Source organism: Saccopteryx bilineata, chromosome 3 (genome assembly GCF_036850765.1).
Source record: "Saccopteryx bilineata isolate mSacBil1 chromosome 3, mSacBil1_pri_phased_curated, whole genome shotgun sequence".
NCBI classification, from domain to species: domain Eukaryota; kingdom Metazoa; phylum Chordata; class Mammalia; order Chiroptera; family Emballonuridae; genus Saccopteryx; species Saccopteryx bilineata.
The window spans coordinates 312,394,241-312,417,630 of record NC_089492.1 but is presented as its reverse complement, the minus strand read 5'-3'; the positions used below and the strand labels follow the sequence as shown (position 1 = coordinate 312,417,630).

At 54.6% G+C, this 23,390-nt stretch overlaps 1 protein-coding gene across 1 annotated transcript; it reads left to right on the top strand.

Moving 5' to 3' along the window:
• The first annotated feature begins 1,318 nt into the window (after positions 1 to 1,318).
• On the top strand, positions 1,319 to 23,095 carry PPP5C (protein phosphatase 5 catalytic subunit). Its single transcript, XM_066271741.1, has 13 exons — positions 1,319 to 1,515; positions 7,434 to 7,675; positions 14,658 to 14,805; positions 15,559 to 15,680; positions 17,711 to 17,776; positions 18,093 to 18,191; positions 19,058 to 19,163; positions 19,922 to 20,064; positions 20,211 to 20,298; positions 21,090 to 21,130; positions 21,212 to 21,390; positions 22,288 to 22,369; positions 22,590 to 23,095. Exons 1-13 carry the CDS (start codon positions 1,395 to 1,397, stop codon positions 22,650 to 22,652), a joined length of 1,500 nt encoding a protein of 499 aa, XP_066127838.1. The 5' UTR covers positions 1,319 to 1,394; the 3' UTR covers positions 22,653 to 23,095.
• The last annotated feature ends 295 nt before the right edge of the window (positions 23,096 to 23,390 follow it).

Genomic DNA, 23,390 nt, shown 5'->3' with positions numbered 1-23,390 from the left:
CTCTAGGCACTCTGTCCCATATTATAATGGAGTTAATGTAAAAAGTGCATACTCTGTGTCAGGCCCTCTCTTACCAAATGCTTCTCTAATCCTATACCTAATCCTATACAATAAGCTTGATTATTATCTCCATTTTACAGAGGCTAACACAGGTTCAGAGAGGGCGGTCACTTCCCCAAAGTCACAACGCAAAGAAGGGCTGAGCTGGACTTGAATCCAAATCTATTATGTCAGCCTACCCGCACACCAAAATAATCTCAAAAATCTAGCCCACAGTGGGGGTTCTGGAGCACACAGACAGTAGAGTAGAAATTCAGAGCCCAGGAATTAGGTGGGCCAGGTTCAAGTTTGGGCTCTACCACTTTCTTGGTGAATGACCTTTGTCAGTGCATGGATCTCTGCAAATCTGTGTCATTTGTAAAATAGAGGTGATACTAGTATCTTCTAGGGCGACCTTCCAGATTGGGGGTGGAGGTCAGAATGCCAGATTTGCGGGGGCAGGGGGATAGTTTATGCTTCCCGGAGGGAGCCAGAGCAGAATCCTAAAGGATTTAGCGCTATATGTCGATTTGAGTAGCGATCGGTTGAGGACTTGGGATAGTCTGAAAGCGCGCAATGTGTGGGAATTGAGGGTGGGATGGCATCTGGACCTGTTGCGTGAAGCTATTCAGGGTCTCTTAGGTCGTCAGAAAGAACGTGAATTTTCTCCTAAAGGCATGAGGAGCTATAAAAGGCAGTGTGTGTTGTGTGTGTTTGTGTGTGTGTGTGTGGGGGGGGGTAATAAAGAAAGGAACAAGCAACAAGCTTCTGAGCCTTGCTCAGGGTAGGGGACTCCATTTAATAACTTAGAAACACTGACCCTCAAGGCTGGAACTTTATTTTGTTTTAAGAAACCACCCATTTTTCAGGAAGGGGTAACAGGCGCTAGAGAAGAAAATATGTTCAAGGTTATACAAGTAAAGCACAGTAGGGCTAGAGACTCCCAGCTCCTGTTCCGCGCTGGGCTTGGTGCTGCCTTGCAGAACAGCCACACGTACTGGCGGGGTCACCTACCAATCCCTGGAGGTCCGCGGGTAAAATCCACACTAAGCCCCAAGAATCTTCAGTCTCGGAACACGGCAACTTTAGAAGCAGGAGCCACGCCGGGCATTTTTCCGGCGCGCCCCTTTTCACCTTCCCCATTGGCTCACTCTAGGGAAGGGTGACGTTCAGGGGCCCTATGGTCACCTTGTCCTCCGCGCTCTCTATGGCGAAAGAAACCTGCGCAGGCGCGCGAAGGGACCCGCGCTTTACGACACCTGTGCGGCAGCGGCCGCTGTAACTCGGCACTCCTTCGCGACGATTCGGCCGGGTGCCGCTGGCGGCCGTTGCCAGGGTGGGGGTCGCTTTGCGGCATGGCGATGGCGGAGGGCGAGCGGGCTGAGTGTGTTGAGCCCCCCCAAGACGAACCCCCGGCTGATACCGCTCTGAAGCGAGCAGAGGAGCTCAAGACGCAAGCCAACGACTACTTCAAAGGTACGCCCGCCCTGGAGGGGGCAAGGGGAGCGTGGCGAGCTGCCCCGGTGGAGGGGTGCTGGGCCCGCGCGGAACCATGGCAACACGGAGCGGCAGTCTGGGCGCGGGCCAGGCACTACCAAGTGACCACGCGTGGAAAGGCCCAGGATGGCGCTACCCAGGGGCGACAAAGGGGGCTTTTGAGAGGACAGGTGATACCTAAAAGTGGCAGACGGAGCGGATGCTACGAACTGGGGAGACTGAGGAGGGCGCTACCAAGTGTGGGACGGGAGGGGGAGAGGAATGAGGGCTCTGCCACATGTGAGACCCCCTTCGAGAGGTGCTACCTTATGGTGAGACCCGAAGGGGCGCTACCAAGTTGTGACATGGGTCGAGGGAGTGATGGTCTATCCACTGGGGAGACCTGGGGTGGGTGGCACCAAGTAGGGGTTTGGGAGGACAGTCCCAATCGGGGAGGTAAGGAATAGATCATTAGAGTGGGGAGGGAAAGGACGTAAATGTGGAGTCACACTAGGAAAAAGGTTATGTGGGAAGTCCTGGGAGTAGGGACTTAGTAGTATGACTTAGGATCTTGAGAACGAGAGGTGTGTGGGCACCCATTCATTCATTCATTCATTCAGCGTGTTTTTTGAGCACCTGCTATGTGCTAAGGACCCTGCTAGACTCTGAGGATGCAGCAACGAATGAGACAGATGCAGCCCTGCCCTTATATAGCTTGTAATTTAGGAGAATCAAACAATGAGTAATCACACCAATTAATAAAATATTTAAAAGTTGTGATGAATGCTTTGGAAAAAAAAAAAAAACCCAACACAATGTGAAGTAGACAATAAGGGTTGGAGACCACTTTAGGTGGATAGTCAGAGAAAACGTTCGGGAGAGAAGGCCTGTAAACTGAGGAGAATTGAGGAGTGCTCCAGGTGGGTGAAGCCCCATGTGCAAAGATCTGGAGGTAGGAACTGAAAGGAGATTTTTGGGCCTGGAACTTTTAGCAAGTAGGTGAGGAGACTGATACAAATGAGTTTAGGGCAAGGGCCAGATCTGTGGGGTTTCATAAGTCATTACAAGGACCAGTTTGGATTTTACTCAGCTGTCCAAGAAGAGATATTAAGTAGATGGATATGCCAGTTTGGAGCTTCAAGGGGAGGAATTTTGGGCATGATCAGCCTATGGATGGAATAGAACACACTGGAAATGGATGAGGTCACCTAGGAAGAGAAGGGGCCTTGGACGGAATCTTGAGGAATTCTATGTTTAGAACAGAAGAGGAAGAATGAGAGGAGAAGTGGTCATTGAAGTAGAAAGAAAATTGGGAAAAGTGTCAGGGAAGATGACAGAAGAGAGTGCTTCTAGTAGGAAGGGGCTGTACCCTGACACAGATGCTGCCAAAGTGAGCACTGAGCTTTGACTGCTGGATTTGGCTTAGTGGGTGTTTATAGTCTTGACAAAAGCAATCTCTGGGGAATGGTGGGTGGCCAGCTAGGAGGGCACTGCAGAGTGAACAGGAGTCCTGAAAGTGGAGACAGCAGATGTTGGCAGTGTTTCAAATATGTTGGTTCTGAAGGGGAGTGGAGAAATAGGGGAAGGGGCTGATTTTTTTAAGGATGGAAGAGACTAGAGTCTGGTGCATGTGTGGTAGAATTGATTGTATACGAGAGAGGGAAGACTTGCAGCAGCAAAGCCCTGGGGGAGAGATTGGGGTGTGGAATCAATCTAGGGCCCTGGAGGAGAATTGGCCTTTAATAGGAGCACAGACAGAGTCAAACAGTGGGAAAGTTTGTTTGGGCTGGAATGACAAGGAGAAGGTGGGACTGACCAGAGAAGGTAGGTGGGGTAGAGCCCTGAAAGCTGGGTCAGAGAGAATGGATGTCATCCTGGGGTAGTAGGGAGCCATGGAAGGTTTTAAGAGAGGAGCAGTATGGTCTGATTAGTATTTGAGAGCTCTCTCCCAGCCGCCTTGTGCGGATTGGACACGAGGGTCAGCCTGGAGACCAGGAAGGAGACTGGAGCGGTGGGCAGGTGAATAGTATTGGTGCTGCCAACCAGGCTGGAGAGATGGAAACTGACTCAGAAATGTTTCTGATTGGCTACCTGGCAAGAGGGATGAGGGAGCTCCAGGCAGAAAGAACAGATGGCACCAAGATTGGAAAGGGTTGGAGTGCAAGAGGTAAGAGGAATTCGTTTTGGTGAGTCTGCAGGGAGAAGCCTGAGCTTTCCGCTGAGGACTCTGGGGGGCTCTGGTTGCGTCTTAGTAGGGAAAGGACAGGGTCAGGGTTGTGCTTTAGAAAGGCCCCTCTCTCTATCGCTTCTTGGCCTTTTGGCTAAGATCAAGTGTAGAAAGGCCCCTCTAAGGGGCAGGACTGAAGGCTGGGGCAGGGACCTGGGCAGGAGAGAATGAAGGCCAGCCCAGGACGGGGTGGTGCTGGAGGGATGGAAATGAATAGATTTGAGAGTTGTTCATGAGGCTGACTTGACAGAACATGGTGACTGCCTGGCTTTGGGATCTGAGGGCTCAGCAGGTGTCCAGGATAAGGTGCAGTCTCCAGCTGGGAGGTGACATGGAAGGAGGGTTATCCCTGAAATGGGGTTTGGGAGGAGCAAATATGGGGGTTGATGCTGAGGCAAAGTTAGAATTCTGGGAAACGGTAAGCAATTGGGAAGGACCCCTTTCCCCCTACGATCTGGGGTATGAGTTCTCAGGAGTCCTTGAGCTGGGTGGGCAGCCAGAGGCCCTGTGATGAGCTGGCATGGAAGAGAATGCCCCTCCTGGTCCAGGCCCCTCTCTGTGTGGCAGGCAGTGGCAGGCATGGAGCCCTAGCCTGTGGAATAACAATAAAAAGAATAATGACAGCTCCTTTCATTGCACCCTTGTGGTGGCCAGGTACACACTTTGTTTAATCTTCCCTGGGGCATTGGGAGGTAGATAGGAGCTGCCCTGTTTATTTTAAAGAGGAAGCTAAGGCTCAGAAGTGAAACCACGTGCCCAAGGTCAGAGTGTGTGAGCGGCAGAGCCCGGATATCCCCTTCCTCACCACGTGTTTGGCTCCCACATTCAGAATCCTTACCCTGGCCTACCTGGCCCCCTGTGGGGTGCAGAGGGACACCAGGGGTTCAGAAAGTCCCTCACCTACCTATCCCCCAGCAAGGCTGGATCACCTCTGAGCTCAGGCCCATTCCAGAGGCTCAGGCAGCAGAGCCTGGTCCCTGATGCTGTTCAGCTCTCTTCCCTTCTCTCCGGACCTCATCAGCCTCCTGTAAAGTGGGAGAGGTTATATTTAGCCCCCCAAGGAGGCCTTCAGGTCTAAGAAGGCTGCCTGGGTTCAAATCTTGTTTTCTCCTCTTCCCTGTTGTGTGACTCCTGGGCAAATGACTTAACCTCTCTGTGCCTCAGTTTCCCCATCTCTATACTGGGGATTGTCTTGGTTAAATATGCTCATATTTGTCAAATACTTAGAACAGGGCCGGGATATGGTGTCTTTGGGTAGATGTGTGAAGTAAGGGCCCCTCCCATTTCCTCTGCTCCTTGCTCTTCTTCCCTTCGCTTAGTCATTCATTTCCTTCTTTTACAAGTATCAGCTGTATCCTCATTTTATACATGAGTTCATCTAGCCCCCACATCCACACCATGAAGCAGGGCTGTTTGTGATTCCACATTTCCAATAATCAGACTGAGGCTGGGAGGCTGTTTACCTGAGATCTCATGGGCGAAATCTGCAGAGCCAGATGTCAGACTCTCAGACACCAGGTTTTCTGCCCTATACCAGACAGCCTTTCAAGTGACATCTCACCCAACAAGAGAGCTGGCCAGTCAGCCCCTGGAACACTGCCAGGAGGCTGGAAGGAATCCTCGAAGGCACTGGCATTCCAGGGAGGGTCGGTGAGATTTGGGCTGCCTGGTTCTGCCCTTGCTTGTTTCTGGGAAGTCCTGGGCCTGCCCCTTGGGACTCACAGTCCTGTGGGACACACTCATCAGTTAATGATGACAACCCAGAGTGGGCAGGGCTGGGATAGGTAAGCCCAGAAGGGTATCTGACCCAGCCTAGGTGTCAAGGAGGGCTTCCTGAAGGAGGGGACATGAGGCTGTTTGAAAGATGGCTAGATGTTAGCCTGTAAAATATATCATTGTTTTATTGTTCCCAGCCATCTCCTTAGGTCCTGGCTTTTTCTTTCTCTTTCTCTAGTGTTATTCAGTTGAGCTGTCTGTCTCCTTCCTTCTTTTCTTTCTTCCTTCCTTCCATCCATCCATCCATCCATCCATCATGAAGTTTGGAACCCTATTACCCTGGCCTCTATTCCCTTCTATTTCTTCTCCTGACTCACTCTCTTACCCTCTAGGTCTCTGCTCCAACATTCCCCCTGGACTCCCTAGCCCTCAACACTCTTGGCTATTACTTCATGGTGGTGGGCCTATGTGTTGTGTCTCCCCCACCCCTACCACCCTGGCCTCCACTGGACTTTGAACCCCAGGAGGGCAGGGCCGAGGGGTCCTGTGTCCTTAGACAGGACAAGGACTCAAAAGAGTAAGACAAACAAAGCCCCTGCCCTTCTGGGGCGTAGGCTGAAATTGGGAAGATGGATTATAGCAAACAAACAAAACAAAAAGAAACCTAGTGGTTTATCAGGTGACGGGGGAGAAGTAAGTGGAAGTTAGGGCAGGAATTTCCATTGTAAGCTGGGTATTAGGAGAACTCTGAAACTCTAGTCCAAAGGGGGAATGTGAGTTGCCCAAGGGCACCCTGTCACTAAGAGGCAGAGCCAGGCATGGGGCCTGGGCCACTTGCTCCTGTGACTGTTCCTGCCCCTGTCCCCTGTGCCGGGCTCTCCCAGAGGCTACCAGGTTGGGGGGGGGGGGTAAGAGGGAGGCATTTGTGTCTTGGCCTGGCTCAGAATTCCTTCCTGCTACTTGGTGTGACCTCACTTATGGACTTTGCCTCTCTGAACCTCAGTCCCCTTATCTAGAAAATGAGGCTGATGCACATAATATGTCATGGTTCCCAATTCTGGCAAGCCTTGGTCTGTCTGTCAAGTGGTGGCACGGGAGGGGTCTATGAATATAGACTAGGTGCTTGACCTTGAACAAGACCCAATGACTCATCTGTAAAGTGAGCACCAGATGGTGCTCATGCATGGAGATGTGAGGATTCCATGGGTCAGGATTTAAAGCGCAGGGCACAGCCATAGTTCATTTTAAGTAAAATTGATCTTTTCCCCTTGGCCAGATGTCATTCCACACTTAGAACATCAGTGTCCAGACCCTGCTGTGGCCTCCAGGATCTGTCCTGCCAGCCTTTCTGCCCGCATCTGCACCCTCCCCCAGCCACTCTGATCGGCCACACCAGCCTCCCCCGACCCCCAGGGCCTTTGCACCTGCTGTTCTTCTGTCAGGAATGTTCTTCAGTCTGGTTTGTCTCTTTCTTTGAGTCTTGGCTGATATGTCCCCTTCTTCTTGAGGCCTAAATAGGTTCCTTCTCCTTCCCCACTTCCTCTTCTAGGTCTCCTTTTTGGGCTTGTTTCCTTGCTTCTGGGGCTGGACAGTCGGGACTCGGGCGGACTCGCATTTGCTGACTGACATCTCAGTACCGTATCTTCTCCGGGCCATGGGGGGATTCAGTGAGACCCTTCTGAAGTCCTGGAAGAAGTGTCACCCAGCCCAGGGCCTGGAGAGTGTTGGTTGGGTGGGCTGGTGTGTGGGAGTGACCTTGGGTCCTAGGGATTTGGACCTGAGGAGACAAGGCCTTGTGCTAGGTGGGACGGTTGGGACAAGGAAGAGGGGCAGGCTGGAGAGACATTCCTGAGCTCCACTCCGGATCTCAGTTTCCCATCTCTTAGTGGGGAGACTGGGCCAGTACGCAGTCTGGGGCCTGTTCTTGCTGGGCGTCTTGCCCTGCCTCATGCTGCCTCCTCCTCTCTCTCCACAGCCAAGGACTACGAGAACGCGATCAAGTTCTACAGCCAGGCCATCGAGCTGAACCCCAGCAATGCCATCTACTATGGCAACCGCAGCCTGGCCTACCTGCGCACCGAGTGCTATGGCTACGCCTTGGCCGATGCCACGCGGGCCATCGAGATCGACAAGAAGTACATCAAGGGCTACTACCGGAGGGCCGCCAGCAACATGGCACTTGGCAAGTTCCGAGCCGCCCTACGCGACTACGAGACGGTGAGCCAGGCCTGGGGGAGGAGGCCAGTTCCCTGCGCCAGGTGGATGCCGAGGGCTGATGTGGCAGGCTGGGTAGGACAGCTCGGTGTGCATGCCGGGGAAGTGGGGTTGGGAGGAGGACATTCACAAGGTCCTCAGCATCCACTCATCCAGCCTGGGGCAGATGGCCTGGGTCACATCCGGCCCTGCCATCAGTCACGTGGCTACCTGGACAGGTTACCTGGCCCTCTGTGCCTTCTTGTCACACCTGTGGAATGGGTTACCATGAAGAATAAGTGAGTTTCTGCTTTTCAAGCCTTTAGAACAGACCCTGACACGGTGTTCTGTAACCGTGAACTGTTAGGGTGAGTGTCGGTGGTGGTGAATGAGAGCCACAGCCTTCCTCCCAGCAGAGCTGGGAGTTCAGAGGAGCGCAAAAAGCAAACTGTCACTGACCATGTAAACAAAACCAGTGCAGGTGAGGACACGTGCAGGGAAAATGAATAGGGGAATGTGCTCTGAGGGACAGCGAGCTGGTGTGTTGTAATGAGGTGACGAGGGTGGGGCCCGAGAGAACAGCGAGGATTCGCTCGTTCCCACTCACTGGCCACTCCCAGAGCTGTAATCGCTCTGATAATAGTAATGATAGTCGGAGGGACTTACGAAGTACATGCCTTCCTGTCAGACACCCTCTACAGCCCTCATGCAGACGGGCTGAATGAATTGTGGTGGCCTTGTGAGTTGGGGACTGTGGTTACCCCAACTGTACAGATGAGATGGCAGCCCAGATGGATTAAGTCACCTGCCTGCCACCATGCAGCTGGCAAGCTGGGATTGGAGCCGAGGCAGCCTGGCCCCTGGCCCCCGGCACCCCCACTTCAGACAGTTAGTTCCCCGCGAGTGTGCATTTCATCTGTTCTGTTCATTGGGACGGTGCTCCCAGCAGGGGCCAGTCAGTGTTTGTGGATTGAACTCTTGCTCCACCCTCAGTACACGTGCACCCTCACTCCCTCCTTTCCTTTCATCCACGGCACTGAGCAGCTGCTGCTGTGTGGAGGGGAGGGGCGGCCGGGGGGCCAAGAGTCTCAGGGTCAGACGCTGCTGGCCTAGGGTAGGGGGTGTGTTTCAGGCCCTGTGAAGGCTTGTACTGGCCTTGGGCCAGAGGACCCCTGTGTCGGTGCAGGGGCAGGTGTTCAGGAGGGGATAATTTAAAGATCCTGAGGTGGATGCTGAGGTGACACCCAGGAGGATGAGGGGAGGAGCAACAAACAGAGTCCTTGTGAGCTTGGGCTCCCGAGCCACTCCTCAGTCAGCCTCTCCCTTGTCCGTGTCCTCATCTGGAGAACGGGGACGAGGAGAAGCTGTGGGCGCTGCTGGAGAAGTGTGAGTGCAGCTCACAGGACTGCAGGCTCAGTAATGCGGAACCCGGGGACAGTGGGGTTGTGGGGTAGGGCTTTCTGGGGCTCCAGGCTCGGGGCAGGGAGTCTTAGAGGGGGGCATTTGAAAATGAGGAAAGATCCAAGCACAGATATGTCACAGGGCCTTCACCACTCCGGGGACAAGGAGCAGGGCTTCTTCTCACAGCCGCGGCCCGACTGGAGCCTGACCCTGCGTGCACTGTGAGACTGAGGCAGTCCGTTCTGGCCATCCTGTGTGTGTACCAAATCTGAACTGTACCCCAGGCCTGTGGTTGTCATGGAGGGCTAGCAGGGATTTACTCGGCCTTTTTCAAATCAACATGAGGTGCAGCCACACACAGCATTTAATTGTCACCACTCCTTTCCCTGTGGGGGCTCTGCCAGTAGCACTGGGGAGTCTAAGATCCTTGCCCGCCTGGGCCTGAGTCTGGCCCACCATCAGCCGGCCACCCATCTGTCTGCAGGCTGTTCCCCCTTGTCCACTCTGACCCGTTTCTTCAGGCTCTGTGGGCGCAGGGCAGAGGGGTGGGGCCCTGGGCAGCTTGTGCCCAGGCCTCCTCAGATCTGGGCATTCTTGGAGGCAGAGCCCAGATGTGACCTTGGTTGAACAAACAAGCCCAAGGATTTGCCTCTCAGCAGCCTGGGCCCTCAGGTGAAGGGCCTTTCCTTTCTCAGCCTCAGATTCCCCATCCGCATGCTCACTGTGTGCCTAGCTCACTGTGGTGAGCTCTTGACATTCATGAATTCAGTTCATTTTATAGGAAGGAAATAGGTGTAGAGAAGGTCAGCACCTGCTCACCCAGCAGAGAGAGGGCAGAGCTGGAACTTAAACCTTGAGCCCATGCTTGTAACTGTGCGCCAGGTTAATGATGGCTTGAAACCAGCACTTGTGCCTTCATCAAATGCAGTAAAGAAAAAACCTTCATAATTTGGAGAATGTTGTGTATGCATTGTTTTGTGGGGAAAAAGTTTACTTACGTGAATTTAGGTGTGTGTTAAGGTGTGATAGAAAATAGGTATTTCTTCCTGTACGTCAGAATCCGAGTCTGTGGGTCTCTAGTGCAGTTGGAGGCGCCCGCTCCATGGTCAGGAGGCCAGCTATGAGCTGTGTGGCTGAGGGCTTTCTTCTCCAAACTCGGTGTCCTTGTCTGTGAAAGGGGAGAGGAGTGGGGCCCACCTCCACGTCCTTATGGGGATTAAAGAGGCAGTGCATTTAGAGTGGGTCCCGCCCCAACTCAGCACTCCATGCGCTTTCAGGGAGAGCCTGCACCCATGGAAGCGCTGTGCCAGGGGCCAGGACCTTGTCGGGAGCCTGGGAGCTGTGGTGACCCCTTTCTGCTCTCCCTGCATGGCCAAGCCCCAGGCCCTCGGCAGGAACCCAGCTCCCTCTCCCGGGTCCACAATGAATCCCGCCCCCAACCCCCCTCATCCCAAGTTCAGCTTACTTCAGGATTCCCAGCCCCCTCATTGAAGACCCCACCTGTGTTCTCTCCTGTTTGCGGTTGGAACTCAGTCACGTGGGCCCAGGCTAGATCTGGGGACTTTTACACGCCTGCCCCTCTCTGGGTTTGTTCGGTTTGGTTCGTAATGTGGTTTGCACTTGGGTTTCTTACAGTGTAGTCCAGCACAGTTAGGTAGACGTGTGTCTGCCTTGCAAGCCCGTACCCCTGATAGTAGCAGGAGTAGTCTTAGCTAACACCTAATGCAACACTCACCAAGGGCCCGTCATGCCCTAGTAACTCCTGTGACCTTCATAGCAACCCTGCCCAGTAGAGTCTGTTGTCAGACAGATGAGGAAACTGAGGCCAGAGAGTAAGTCACTCCCTCAAGGTCCCACAGCCAGGGGTGACACCCTGGTAGCAGAGTTGGGCTGACCAGTGGATGCATGCCACAGGCAAAGGTTTCCTGGCACCGTGCTCACCCTCAGTTCAGGCAGTGCGCCCGATGGCCTTTCTCTTCTCTTATTATTAGGGTAGCGCTGGCTGAATCCATCACTGGGGGCCCAGCCCGAGGAGCGCAGACCCACGTGTTGTACTTAAGGCCCTTACAGTGCGGTACCCCCCCAAGAAGCCGGCTGCTCGCTGGCTGTTTTCCTCAGGCGGGCTCAGCACTCTGTGCACATGTCCATCATTGTCACTGTAGATAATCATAACGTCTGTCAGACGTTGTCGTGTGCGTCCCCTGACGTCAGGAGCACGTGCTATGGGGTCTGGCTCCTGCTCTGGTCTGTAGTCCCTCACCCTCCGTTCCAAGCCCAGGCTTTTCTAAAAACCATAGTTGTAGCAAGTTTGGGCAACTCATTTGGTAGCAGAATATGACCTGAGCTAATAAGAGGCCAGTGGTAGTCGTGATGGCTGCCACATGGTGTGGCTAGAGGTTTTGCTGCAGGACCGGGAGTGTGCGTGATGACCAGGTGCCACACATTCCTGCTGGGGCTGTCTAACACAGAGGACCTGCACCGTGTCATCTTTCTAAAATCCAGAAAATACCCAGCTTCCAAACCCATGCAGCCCCGTGGCTTCACAGAGGGACTGCCAACCCATGTTGTCGTTTCATCGGTTCGAGCATAATTGCCTGTGAGCGCTCTCAGCTGAAGATACTTTTTAAAAACAGCTTTTTATTTTGAGGACATTGTCAGAAGTAATGCAGAGATGGCCTCCCAGCTCCCTCAGAGTATACATGGGGCATAGCTGCGTAAACATCAGTCAGGAGACTGATGATCCAGTCCAGGTGACACTTTTGAAAGAAAGTCCAGCATTAAGCTGTGACCCAGTGGGCCTTAATTCCTGAAGGACCCCCGGGCCCTGTGGTCGGGAGCCCTGGCCTTCCCCGGGAGCGGGAGCCTGGCAGGGCGACCCCCCTCCCCCGGTTCTTGAGTAAGCAGCAGCAGCCACCGTCCCTGAAATGAGGCCTGGCTCGCTGCTAGACCCTGGGATGAGTCCGATGGTGAACTCTCACGCCACCCCCCACAGGGCTTTTGGCACCCTCCCTACCTTCTAGAAGCTGAGGGAGGCTGAGGGGGGGCTGCTTGCCCTGGAGGCCTGACCCCAGGGCAGGCACTCGTGACCACTGCCCCACACTGCCTCCCTGGAGGGCATACAGGGTGCTGTGGGACAAGTGGCATCGGGCAAGGAGAGGAAACTGCCTCAGCACACGTGGTAGAAGTCAGGAGCCTCCACAAAGAGAACGGAGTCCTCACTTCTTGGGTCAGTGACACATCGCTGAGCCTCAGTCTCCTCATCAAATGGGATTGTGATAACACCACATAGAATTGCTTTGAGGATAAAATGAGCACATTAAATGCTTACAGCAATGTCAAGCCCATAGCAAGTGCTCAGAAAATTACCTGTGTTGGAAACTTCTGCTTCTGGCCTCTTTTCCCATAGTCATCAGGGTTGCAGTTCATCTATTCATTCAGGGCGTTCATTCCCTGCTGGGATTCAGCCTCAGCCCCACCCCTCATGGGCCACCTTCCAGTGGGGAGACAGCCCCTATCTGACTAGCCCAGTGATCCAAGGGCTGTGGGAGCCCGGGGGGAGGGCGCTGCCTTACCCAGCCTGAGTGATGGGGTAGGGAGCACCCAGAGAAGTTAGGAAGGACTTGGAGGGAGGTGGTATGAGGTTCTGGGCTTGGGGCAGCCTGTCCAGGACCTGGAGGTGAGAAGAGGTGGCGCAGGTGGGGGCTTAAGAGTTTGGTCTGGCTGGGCAGTGCTGGGCAAACAGAAAGCGGGTTCTTGTGAACCAGGCCAACAGGTGGTTTGGACTTTATCCCGGGGTGTGGACTCATAACCTCTCCCCATTGGGAAGGACTCCAGGGGATGTCTGGTGCTGCCTCCCTCCCAAGCTTTGTGCCACACCCACACCCCAGGTGGAGCCGCCTGGCAGGGTGCCCTAGCCTGAGCCTGCCTGCCCTGACAGGAAGGATGCAACTCAGTTTTCTACCACACGCTTGGTCTACACAGTCGTTCCCAGGGTAGCCAAGCCACAGGGACCTTCAAGGGTTAGTGAGTAAACCTTTGTTTGCATAGACTTTGACTCACTCTGCCACGCCTTCCACCAGGGGGCATTATCACCACCCCTCTCTGCTGCTCGCCCCTCCTAACTGTCCGAGGCTCAGAGAGGAGAAATCACTTGCCCAAGGCCACACAGCAAGCACATGGCAGAGCAGGGATCTGAATCCAGCCCTGTTTCTGAGCTTGGAGGATCAGAGTTTGTAGGAAGCGAGATAGAAGGTGGAGAGGAATGGACTCCTTTTACCAAGAACCTACTGCATCCCAGAGCGAAGCCATGTTCTTTTTGCATATGAGTGGGTTTAGTCAGCACAGCCTCCGTGAAAGGGGCCTCGAGGGGCCGCTGCCGCTTTCACGGGGTTGACTCCAGCCTGGTGCCACTGCACACCCCGCAGGAGTGTGCGCTCCTTCAGCCCTCGCGGCAGCCCTCCTGTCTTACAGAGGAGGAGACTGTGCCATGGAGAGGCAGACTCTTGACCAAGGTTACGAAGCTGATCATTGGGAGCTGGGATTTGAACCCGGGCAGCCTGGATCTGTGGCCCACTCCCCTTCAGAAAAGGGAACTCATTTGTCCTGGGTCTCCTGAAAGCCCCAAGTTGAGCAAGGAACATGATTCTACTCAGCGCTGGCTATGCCTACCTAGCCCTGTGTTCATTACTCATTCCCAGCAGCCCTGGTAGGGGGGCCTGTTAGCTCCTTCGTTTTATAGATGGAGAAATAGGTTCAGGGAGTCAGGACCATCCAGCAAATCATGGGCCCCTTGGGTGAGTCTGAGCCATTAATCATGACTTCAGGCCTGACCTGTGGTGGCGCAGTGGATAAAGCGTTGACCTGGAAATGCTGAGGTTGCCGGTTCGAAACCCTGGGCTTGCCTGGTCAAGGCACATATGGGAGTTGATGCTTCCAGCTCCTCCCCCCTTCTCTCTCCTCTGTCTCTCTCCTCTCTCTGTCTCTCTGTCTCTCCTCTCTCTGTCTCTCCTCTCTCTCTCTCTCTCTCTCTCCTCTCTCTGTCTCTCTCTCTCCTCTCTCTGTCTCTCTCCCTCTCTCCTCTCTAAAAATGAATAAATAAAATAAAATAAATAAAATAAAATCATGACTTCAGACCCAGCATGTCCTTCCCTCTCAGGCCCACCCACCTTGACATTAACTATAGCAGGAGAGTGTGCCTCTGCCTCTGCCCTGCTCCCAACCGGAACCAGAAGCTGAACACATACTCCTTGGATGGGGCAGTTGTGTTTTAATAAAGGAGTTAAGATTTATCGAGAACCCATGTGGGTCCCGTGTTTACCCCTCACGCCGCCTGTGTGGTCTAGTTTGGGGATGCAGAAACCTAGGCTGGGAGGCGACAGGGTAGCAGCACTAGTGCGTGATGGCCCGGGCATTCTGCTCCGTCGTTCATGGAGCCCAGGGCAGGGTAGACCGTGGGCAGCTGCAGCGTCCCCGCCTCCCGACTGCTCTCTGCCCCCTCCTTGGTCTAAGTGTTGATGCCCCCTTCCTTCCTCCCCTTCCTTCCTCCCCTTCCTCTCTTCTTCTCTTCCCCTCCCTCCCTTGTTCCCTCCACGCCATGCATGCCCAGGTGGTGAAGGTGAAGCCTCACGACAAAGATGCCAAACTGAAATACCAGGAATGCAACAAGATCGTGAAGCAGAAGGCCTTCGAGCGGGCCATCGCGGGTGATGAGCACAAGCGCTCTGTCGTGGACTCGTTGGACATCGAGAGCATGAGTGAGTCAGGCCAGGTGTCCCACCCCAGCCAGCTCAGAACATGCCACGTCTTCGCACGGCTCTCCATGTCCTGCACAGCCTGCAGGGTGGGGAGCTAGGGCTCAGGGTCGCCTCGGATTTCTGTCCCCAGGCCACTGTCTGTTTCTTCCCTACCTGCATTCCTGGGGACTCCAAAGTCCAGATTTGGGGTTTGAGTCACCCAGTTTGGGGTGAGCCCCTCCTCCTCCTGCCCAGCCCAGCTCCCTGGCAGTAACGTCCACCCCTCCCAGGCCTCCTGTGTCGGATTTGTCTCTAGGTCTTCTAAACACTCAGATAATCCAGTTATTCATTCCACAGATAATTACTGAGTACCTACTATGTGCCAGACACTGTTCTAGGTACCAACAATACAGCTGTGAACAAAACGGTCTCTGCCCTCATGGAGCTGATGTTTTGTTGGGGAGAGAGATGATTAACTAGTCAACAGATGAATTAATAATGTTAAATGCTATAAAATCAAGTAGGCAGAAGGGAGCACCCTGGAACAGAGGTCAGGGAGAGGCCTTTGAGCTGGCCTGAATGGGAGGTGTGGGCCGTGGGAGGACCTGGCTGGGGAGTGGAATCCTCTCACTCCATCTGCATTTCAACCTGACTGTCCAGAGCCGTGTCTGCCCCGTGCCTGGGAGCCAGCCCCCTGCCCACGTGTGCATGCGTGTACGCACACACGTGCGTGCGCACTATGGCCACTGACTCATTCCCATATTCACCCGCCAGCTATCGAGGATGAGTACAGTGGGCCCAAGCTTGAGGACGGCAAGGTGACAATCACCTTCATGAAGGATCTCATGCAGTGGTACAAAGACCAAAAGAAATTGCACCGGAAATGTGCCTACCAGGTAACACACCTACTGGGTGCTGCACACACCTGGGAGCCCGGGCAGCATCCAGCTCTGGCAGTGCTGAAACTCGGCACAAGGTGGGGGGTCGCAGAGGACGGGAACGGAGGGTTACACTCCCTGAGCTGCGCTGTGCCGGACAGCGTGAATTCTTTATGTCTGGTAGTGTATGTTTTATTTTTAGCATTTCCATTTGGTTCTTTTTCAATAGTTTCCATCTCTCTGTCTCATATGTTCATGCATGTTGTCCCTCTATTCCACTAGGTCCCCTAAGACTTTTATCAGAATTGTTTTAAAGTCTCTGGTGCTTCCACATCTCTGGGTCTGCTCTGCTGTCTGTTCTTCACATGTCATAATTTTTTATTGTATGCCAGACATTTTGTGTAAAAGAGAATGAGATGAAACTTGGGCAAAAAATAGCAGGACTTTCTTCTGGGAAGCTGCTAGTGTGGAGCACTATCATCTCACCCACAGCCTAGGGCGCGTGGGGGGTTCAGTTCACCGCTGGCTTTAAATGTTTGCAGAGCGCAGTGAGGGTCTCCCTTCAGCAGGGCGTGGGCTGCGGCGATGTCTGTATGGCGTACAGGCGCCAGCCTTTAGAACTGTGGGACTCTGATGCCAGGCCCCCCACTCACACGGCCAGAGCTGTGGGTTGCTGGGAGCTCTCCACTCTGCACCCTCGCCCCTACCTTTGTGTCTGTGTCTGCCCTGCTGCTCTGCGCCTCGCCTTCTGTGCCAGCTGGTGAGAGTTGGCGGGTGAGGCCAGAGGCACTCTGCTGCCGGCCCATCTGTCACAGCAGCCGCGCCTGGCGTGACCTCTGCCGCTTCCCCACACCCGGCCTTGGCGGACTGGCCCTCCTGCCGCGCTGCCAGGGTGGGTGACCAGGATGAAAGCAGTCCCGCTTTCCCCCAAGGAAGGGCCTGTCACGGTCCACACCTGGTTTAATTTAGGTTTCTTTGCATCTTCGGCTCTCAGATTTTTTTTTTAATTTAATTTTGTTGGGATTTTGGCTTTTTCTCATCATTAGGGTCAGAGTGACAGTCTTATAACTTTATACATTCTGACCAGAGTGGACATTGCTTTTAACACATAATTTTTTTCCACTTTTTATTTTGAACATCCTTTTTGTTTACTGAGCCATATGAGGATGAGTTGCATATAACCCACATCTCCTAAACAGGATGTTATCCTGCATAACTACAGGTCAGTTTGTTGCCCCTCAGGAATTGAGCGTTGGTACAATACTACTGACTAACACAGACAGTCGGCAGACTGCCAGGGAAGTCTGGAAACGCTGTCAAATATACATGACACTGTCAAGGTCATCTTCAATTAGTAAAAACTAATGTTATTTACATTTCTAGACAAATATTTAAATTTTCCCCAGTTTTCCCCCAAACACCCTTTTAGCTGTTTCTTTAAAATCCATAATCCACCCTGGCCAGATGGCTCAGTTGGTTGGAGCATCATCCTGAATCACAGAGGTTGTGAGTTCGATTCCCAGTCAGGGCACATACCAGAGCAGATTGATGTTCCTCTATCTCTCTCTGTCTCTCACCATCCCTCTCTCACTAAAATCAATAAAATAATCCAGAATCCATTGAAGGATCAAATGTTGCATATGACTGCCTTTTTACTTCTTTTCATTTAGACTAGTCTTGTGCCTTCAGAGACATGGGCATTTAGCTGTGTCTAGGCCAGTTGTTTTATAAAATGTTCCACATCTGGATTCATCTATGTATTTGTGATGCTGATTATTTTAATAGAAACCAAGAATATCAATCTTTATGTGAAGTAACATGTTTAAATGACATAGAGGCCACTCGGGTCACAGTTGGGGGAACCCGTCTGGCTCCAGCCAGCACCCACTTGTCTGGGCCTTCCCTTCCCGTTCCTCTCCTCTTCCCACCTCTCCCTGCCCCTCAGCCCAGTGGGTCTCCTAATCAGTCTAGGCTTCCCGGGGCTGGGGTCAGGGCTGGGGTCGGCAGGCCCTGCAGCCAGTTCCTCTCACAACTGCCCTGCCTTCCAGATTCTGGTACAGGTCAAAGAAGTCCTGTCCAAGCTGAGCACGCTCGTGGAGACCACGCTCAAAGAGGTGTGCGCTGTGGGGCGGTGTGTGGGTGGGCCAGGGGTGGGGGCTCCCTGGCTGGGAAGGGGCCACGGAGCTCAGAAACTCACAGACCCACCTGGCTTGGTCTCCCCTGTCCCCCCACCCCATGTCTGTCCCCCTTGATGTCCCTCTTCTCCTGGCCTCTCCATCTCCATCCCACCCTCTTCATGTCTGTGTCCCCTGCCTGTCTTTGCATGGTTCTTCTCGGTCTGTCATGACCTCTTGCCCATCCCCTCCCTCCTGCCCCCTCCCCACCTCTCTCTCTGGGCCCCTCCCTCTCCGGTGGCCTCTTTTCTTCCAGACAGAGAAGATTACAGTGTGCGGGGACACCCATGGCCAGTTCTATGACCTCCTCAACATATTTGAGCTCAACGGTTTGCCCTCGGAGACCAACCCCTATGTATCCTTCCCCAGAAGTGCAGCCCCTCTCCCCACTGGATTTGGGAGAGGAGCCCCAGCAGAGAAGAAGGCAGAGCCTGGGAAGGGAGAAGCCTGAGCACTAACTCGCACCGGATGTGGGTGGAGCGCAGGCCGGCCCTGGGCTCCGGCTCCGGGAGCAGACAGGCCAGGGCCAGTCCCACTGCTGTATGACCAGGCAGGCGGCTCAGTCTCTGCGTCCCAGCTTTTCTTCATCTTGAAATGGGGCTACTGTAGGATCATACCCAGCAACATCCAACGCTACCCACGCGGGTTCCCTCCTGGCTTTGCCACTTCCCGGCTGTGTCACCTTCACAGCTTACTTCACCTGTCAGTGCCTCAGTTTCTTTCCTCATTTGCAAAGTGCAGATAATAATAGGGCCTACCTTATGAGGTTATAGAGAGCAGTAAATGAGTTAATACATGTGAAGTGCTAAGTGGCCCATAGTCAGTGCTATTTAAGTATTTGCTGATGTTACGACAGTTACTTGATAAATGGCCACTGTTAGGTCCACCAGGCAGTGTTGGGTGGGAGGGACCTTGCCCCCTTATCCCCGTAGCTTTGGGCCTGTATTTAGAGGGAAACTGAAGCTTGCTGAACACCTAGTATCTGCCCTTCCACCATCAGTTTCCCTGAGAAACGGGTGATTGGGGACCTAAGTACATCTTACTAAGGCTCAGAGAAGCCAAGCTGCTGGGCCAGAGCCACACAGTGAGGAGAGAGACAAACACCAGATGCCCCAATCCCTGCTGACGTCCTTGTTCCTAGGGGGTGCTGACGGGAGCTGTGGGGTGTGGAGAAACTGGGGGAGGAGTGGTACCCTTCCCTCGTTTTCCTTAGCGGGGCAGATATTTAATGGCGACTTTGTGGACCGCGGCTCTTTCTCCGTAGAAGTGATCCTCACCCTTTTCGGCTTTAAGCTCCTATACCCAGATCACTTTCACCTGCTTCGAGGTGAGCTGAAGGCTGCAGGCTCTGGAGCCAGTGAGGGGCCCTCACTTTCTCCTCTGAGCCTCCGATCCCTGGTCTGTCAAGCGGGAGTACTGGTTGCAGCTGTGTTTATGCTGCGCATTCATGGAGGGCATGCACAGGGCTGCCCTGTGAGGTTGGGCGGGTTGTGGACTGCATGCTGGCATCACACACGCTCTGTGGGCCGTGGGGACGACTTTGGTCATGGGAGGGCTCTCAGCAGAGGAGGGTCAAGGTGTTAACAGGATCTCTTGGGCCTCCATGTGGTGAACAGACCAATGGCCAAGGGTGGGAGCAGGAGGACGACATGGTGGCGCTGGCCCCAGGGGTGGGGAGCAGTGCTGGGGTCGGACTCCTTTTAACGTAGAGCCCAGAGTCTTTGCTGGCGGGCTGCACGCCGGTGTGAGAGAATCGGCCAAAGGGATACTCCAGGGTTTTGGCTGGAGCACCTGGAGGCCTATGGCTGCTAGTGACAAACGGGAGACAGGACGCGGGTGGGGCCAGGAGAAGAGGGGCTGGGCTCTGGACGTGGCTGTGAAACAGAGAAGAGCTGTGTGCTCCTCCAGAAAGGGGCTGAGAACGGTCTATACCTCATCAGTTTCTGTGAGGGGCCAAGGAGCTGATGCATGAATGTCATTGGCTGGGGCGACCACACAGGCCTCCCTGGGCCCCCCAGTGTGCATCTGAGGGCTCCTGGTCCAGGGGGAGGGGCTGAGGTTTCTCTTCATCCTGTTGTTGGCCAGGCAACCATGAGACAGACAACATGAACCAGATCTATGGCTTTGAGGGTGAGGTGAAGGCCAAGTACACAGCCCAGATGTATGAACTCTTCAGCGAGGTGTTTGAGTGGCTCCCTCTGGCCCAGTGCATCAACGGCAAAGTGCTGGTGAGGACCGCAGCCAGGGCCCCGTGAGCTCCCTGCCCCGCCCGCCACACAGAACCACACGTGGGCATGTGTGCTAGCAAAGCGGGTCGGAGGGTTGGGATGTGGCTGGCGCCTTCCCTCAACAGCTGTCCCCAACTTAACCCCAGATCATGCACGGGGGTTTGTTCAGTGAAGACGGTGTCACCCTGGACGATATCAGGAAGATTGAGCGGAATCGGCAGCCCCCAGATTCAGGTGACTAGGTGGGCCCAGTAACAGCCCCTTCCCTCCCGGGGGCCTCAGTGTCTCCAACAGAGAAGAGTGTCCTGGGGTCAGATCTGAGCTGCTGTGACCAAGGCCTGCCCTGGATGAGCTTTGTTCCCCTGGCAAGGACAGCAAGGCTGGGCCTCAGTTTCCTTAGCTGTAGCTTGGGTCAGTGCACCTGCCCTGCAGGGCCACACTGGCAGGGGAGCATTAGTGCTGAGGCCAGAGCACACTTCAGTCGTTTATTCACGAGTTCGGCTCCTGGTCTAATGACTGGGGCAGACACGAGAGGATTCATGCCCGTGCATGTCTGCATGCGCACTCTGGGAAGTGTTAGAGAGGGCATGGGTAGACTGCTGTGACAGGTGGGCAAGCATGGGGTGGGGGGTCCCAAGGCAGGGGGAAGCTTGAAGGTGGGAGGGACAGCCAGGAGGCCAAGTGGTTTGGGGGTGAGCAGGGAAATGCATTAAAGGGGTTGATGAGGCCAGAGCCTATGAACCCACAGGCCCAAGTGAAGACCTTGGTCTTTGTCCCCTGGGTGGGGGGCCACGAGAGGCCTGGAGCAGGAGAGGGACCAGAGTTGAGTGGCAGTGTTAACCCTTCTGGCTGTGAGGCCACAGTGGATTGAAATGGGCCTGGAGGGGGCAGGAAGCTTGCGCCGCTCTGGATCCTATGCCCCCTCTGCAGTGGGTACCCCCTGGGGTTGGCTGGGAGGTGGTCTGTGAGCACGCACAGCCCATGCAGGCGGGTCAGGTCCTGATGTTTCCCTCTAATCCCTCCAGGTCCCATGTGCGACCTGCTCTGGTCAGACCCACAGCCACAGGTCAGTTTGCTCAGGAGCCATGGGCAGCAGGTATGGGCAGGGGCTTGGTGAACAGGCACCTTAAGCTCCCTGTGTCCCCAGAATGGGCGCTCAGTCAGTAAGCGGGGTGTGAGCTGCCAGTTTGGGCCCGACGTCACCAAGGCCTTCCTGGAGGAGAACCACCTGGACTACATCATCCGCAGCCACGAGGTCAAGGCCGAGGGCTACGAGGTGGCGCACGGCGGTCGCTGCGTCACTGTCTTTTCTGCCCCCAACTACTGGTGCGTCCCCATCTGCTCTGCACATCCGATCCTCTTTCCCTAGCACACTTTTTATGATAGAATATTCCAAAGACACGTAGGAGTAGATAAAATAGTATAATGAACGCCCACATACTCACCACCCAGCTTCAACAGTGCCCACTCAGGCCAATCCAACGCTCCACTCCACCCCCCACCCCCACCCCCACCCCCGCTTGGGTTATTTTAAAGCAGACACCAGGCATGAGCTCTGCCATCCATTGCTGCCCCAGGGTGTTTCTGAGCTTTATGTGTTTAACTGTAGCACCATGTGTCAGACCTTCATAAAAGGTCCTCTGACCCCAGCCGAAGTTCTGTTTCCCCACATCTCTCCTGAGGATCTTTTCAGGGGATTTCTTTGGAGCAGGACCCAAACAAGAGCCACACTGTCAGTCTTATCTTTGCATTCCCTGTTCCTTGCCATTTTTGGTTGAAACCGGGTTCCTTGTCCTGCTAGTTGGCAGTGCCCTGGACCAGGCTGGTTCCGATCCCAGGGCGCTGGTCACCACATTCCTCTGTCCCTTGTGTCTCCTGGGGGTGAGGGCCAGTCATGGTCAGGATAGAGCCCAGGACTCTGAGAGCCCCACCCCGTGTGTACCCTTCCTGCTTCCTGTGCTTTCAGGTGTCACCTTCACCCTCATTCCCTGTTCTCCAGAGCCCCCCTCGTTGCTCTGCATTCCTCTCTCTCTCATTCCTGTCTGCCTGTCTGCCATGGGCTCTGCCTCCATCTCCCTCTTTCTCAGCCTTTCTGTCATCCAGCCACCGGGGTCTTGCTCTCTCCCGCCCACCTCTCACTTCCAGTCTTTCCTCTGCACAGCCCTTCTCTGTCCCCTAGCCTGGCCCAGCTTCTGACTGGCCACTCTGTCCCTGTCCCCACAGTGACCAGATGGGGAACAAGGCCTCCTACATTCACCTCCGGGGCTCCGACCTGCGGCCCCAGTTCCACCAGTTCACAGCAGTGGTGAGTCACCCCTTGGTCCCCATGTGCCGGGGGGGGGGAGGGTTCCCTGTGTGTGTGTGTGGGGGGGGGGACGGGAAGAAATGGCTACGAGGCCTGGTTGGGGGGGAAGCAGGCATAACAGCTCAAGGGGACAAGTGGGTGTCTGTATCTGGTGTTCAGAGATACCCCTAAAGCTGCCCTGTCTCTGTCTCTGTCTCTGTCATGTGTGCCTGGTCCACAGCCTCATCCCGACGTCAAGCCCATGGCCTATGCCAGCACGCTGCTGCAGCTAGGGATGATGTGAGGCCCGCACAGCGGGGTCTTCACTCCCGCCCGACCCTAGGCCCCGCCCAGGGCAACATTGGACCCCCTTTTACTTTGTAAAGTTTGTATTTATTCCCCTTTAGGTTTGCAGAGGGGGTAGGGGGCTGGCCAGAGTGTCTACTCCCTGGACAAAGAAGAGGAGGTGGAGAGGCTGGGTTGGGGCACTGTCTGGGCATTTCAGAGGGAGGCCAGCATGGGGGAGGCAGGGCCCAGAGGCTGCCCGCCCCCCTTGTTTGCATGGCCTCTCCCCAGCTAAAGCAATAGGGCCAGCCATAGGAAGACCCTGGAAGGGGGGTCATCAGGGAGGCCTCACCACCCCCCCTTGGCAGCCCCGGGATGGGGCTGGGCTGGGGCTTACCCCCTTCCCCAGCTATTTTATGTCTGTAATTAAATATGTTAAAATAAAGTCATTATTGTAAGTCAGCTTGTCTCGGATGCTAGAGCTGCTAGGATTAGGATGACCACTGTATTAGGGAATCGGAGGGACGGGGAGCCACAAAGTCCCACCCCCTTTGTCTCCATCTCTCTGGGGCACCGGGCAGCTGCCCAGCCAGGGTGGGGATGACCAGCCCTTATGTCCACTTGTCACAGCGAGCTCCTGAGAGGGAGTTAGTTTGCTACCTGGGATGGGGAACTATCATCAGAAACATTGAGAGAGACGAGGTAAAGGGCGCGCTAGCAAGGCTGGGTCACAGCGGAAGCTGGGAGACCCTCCTCT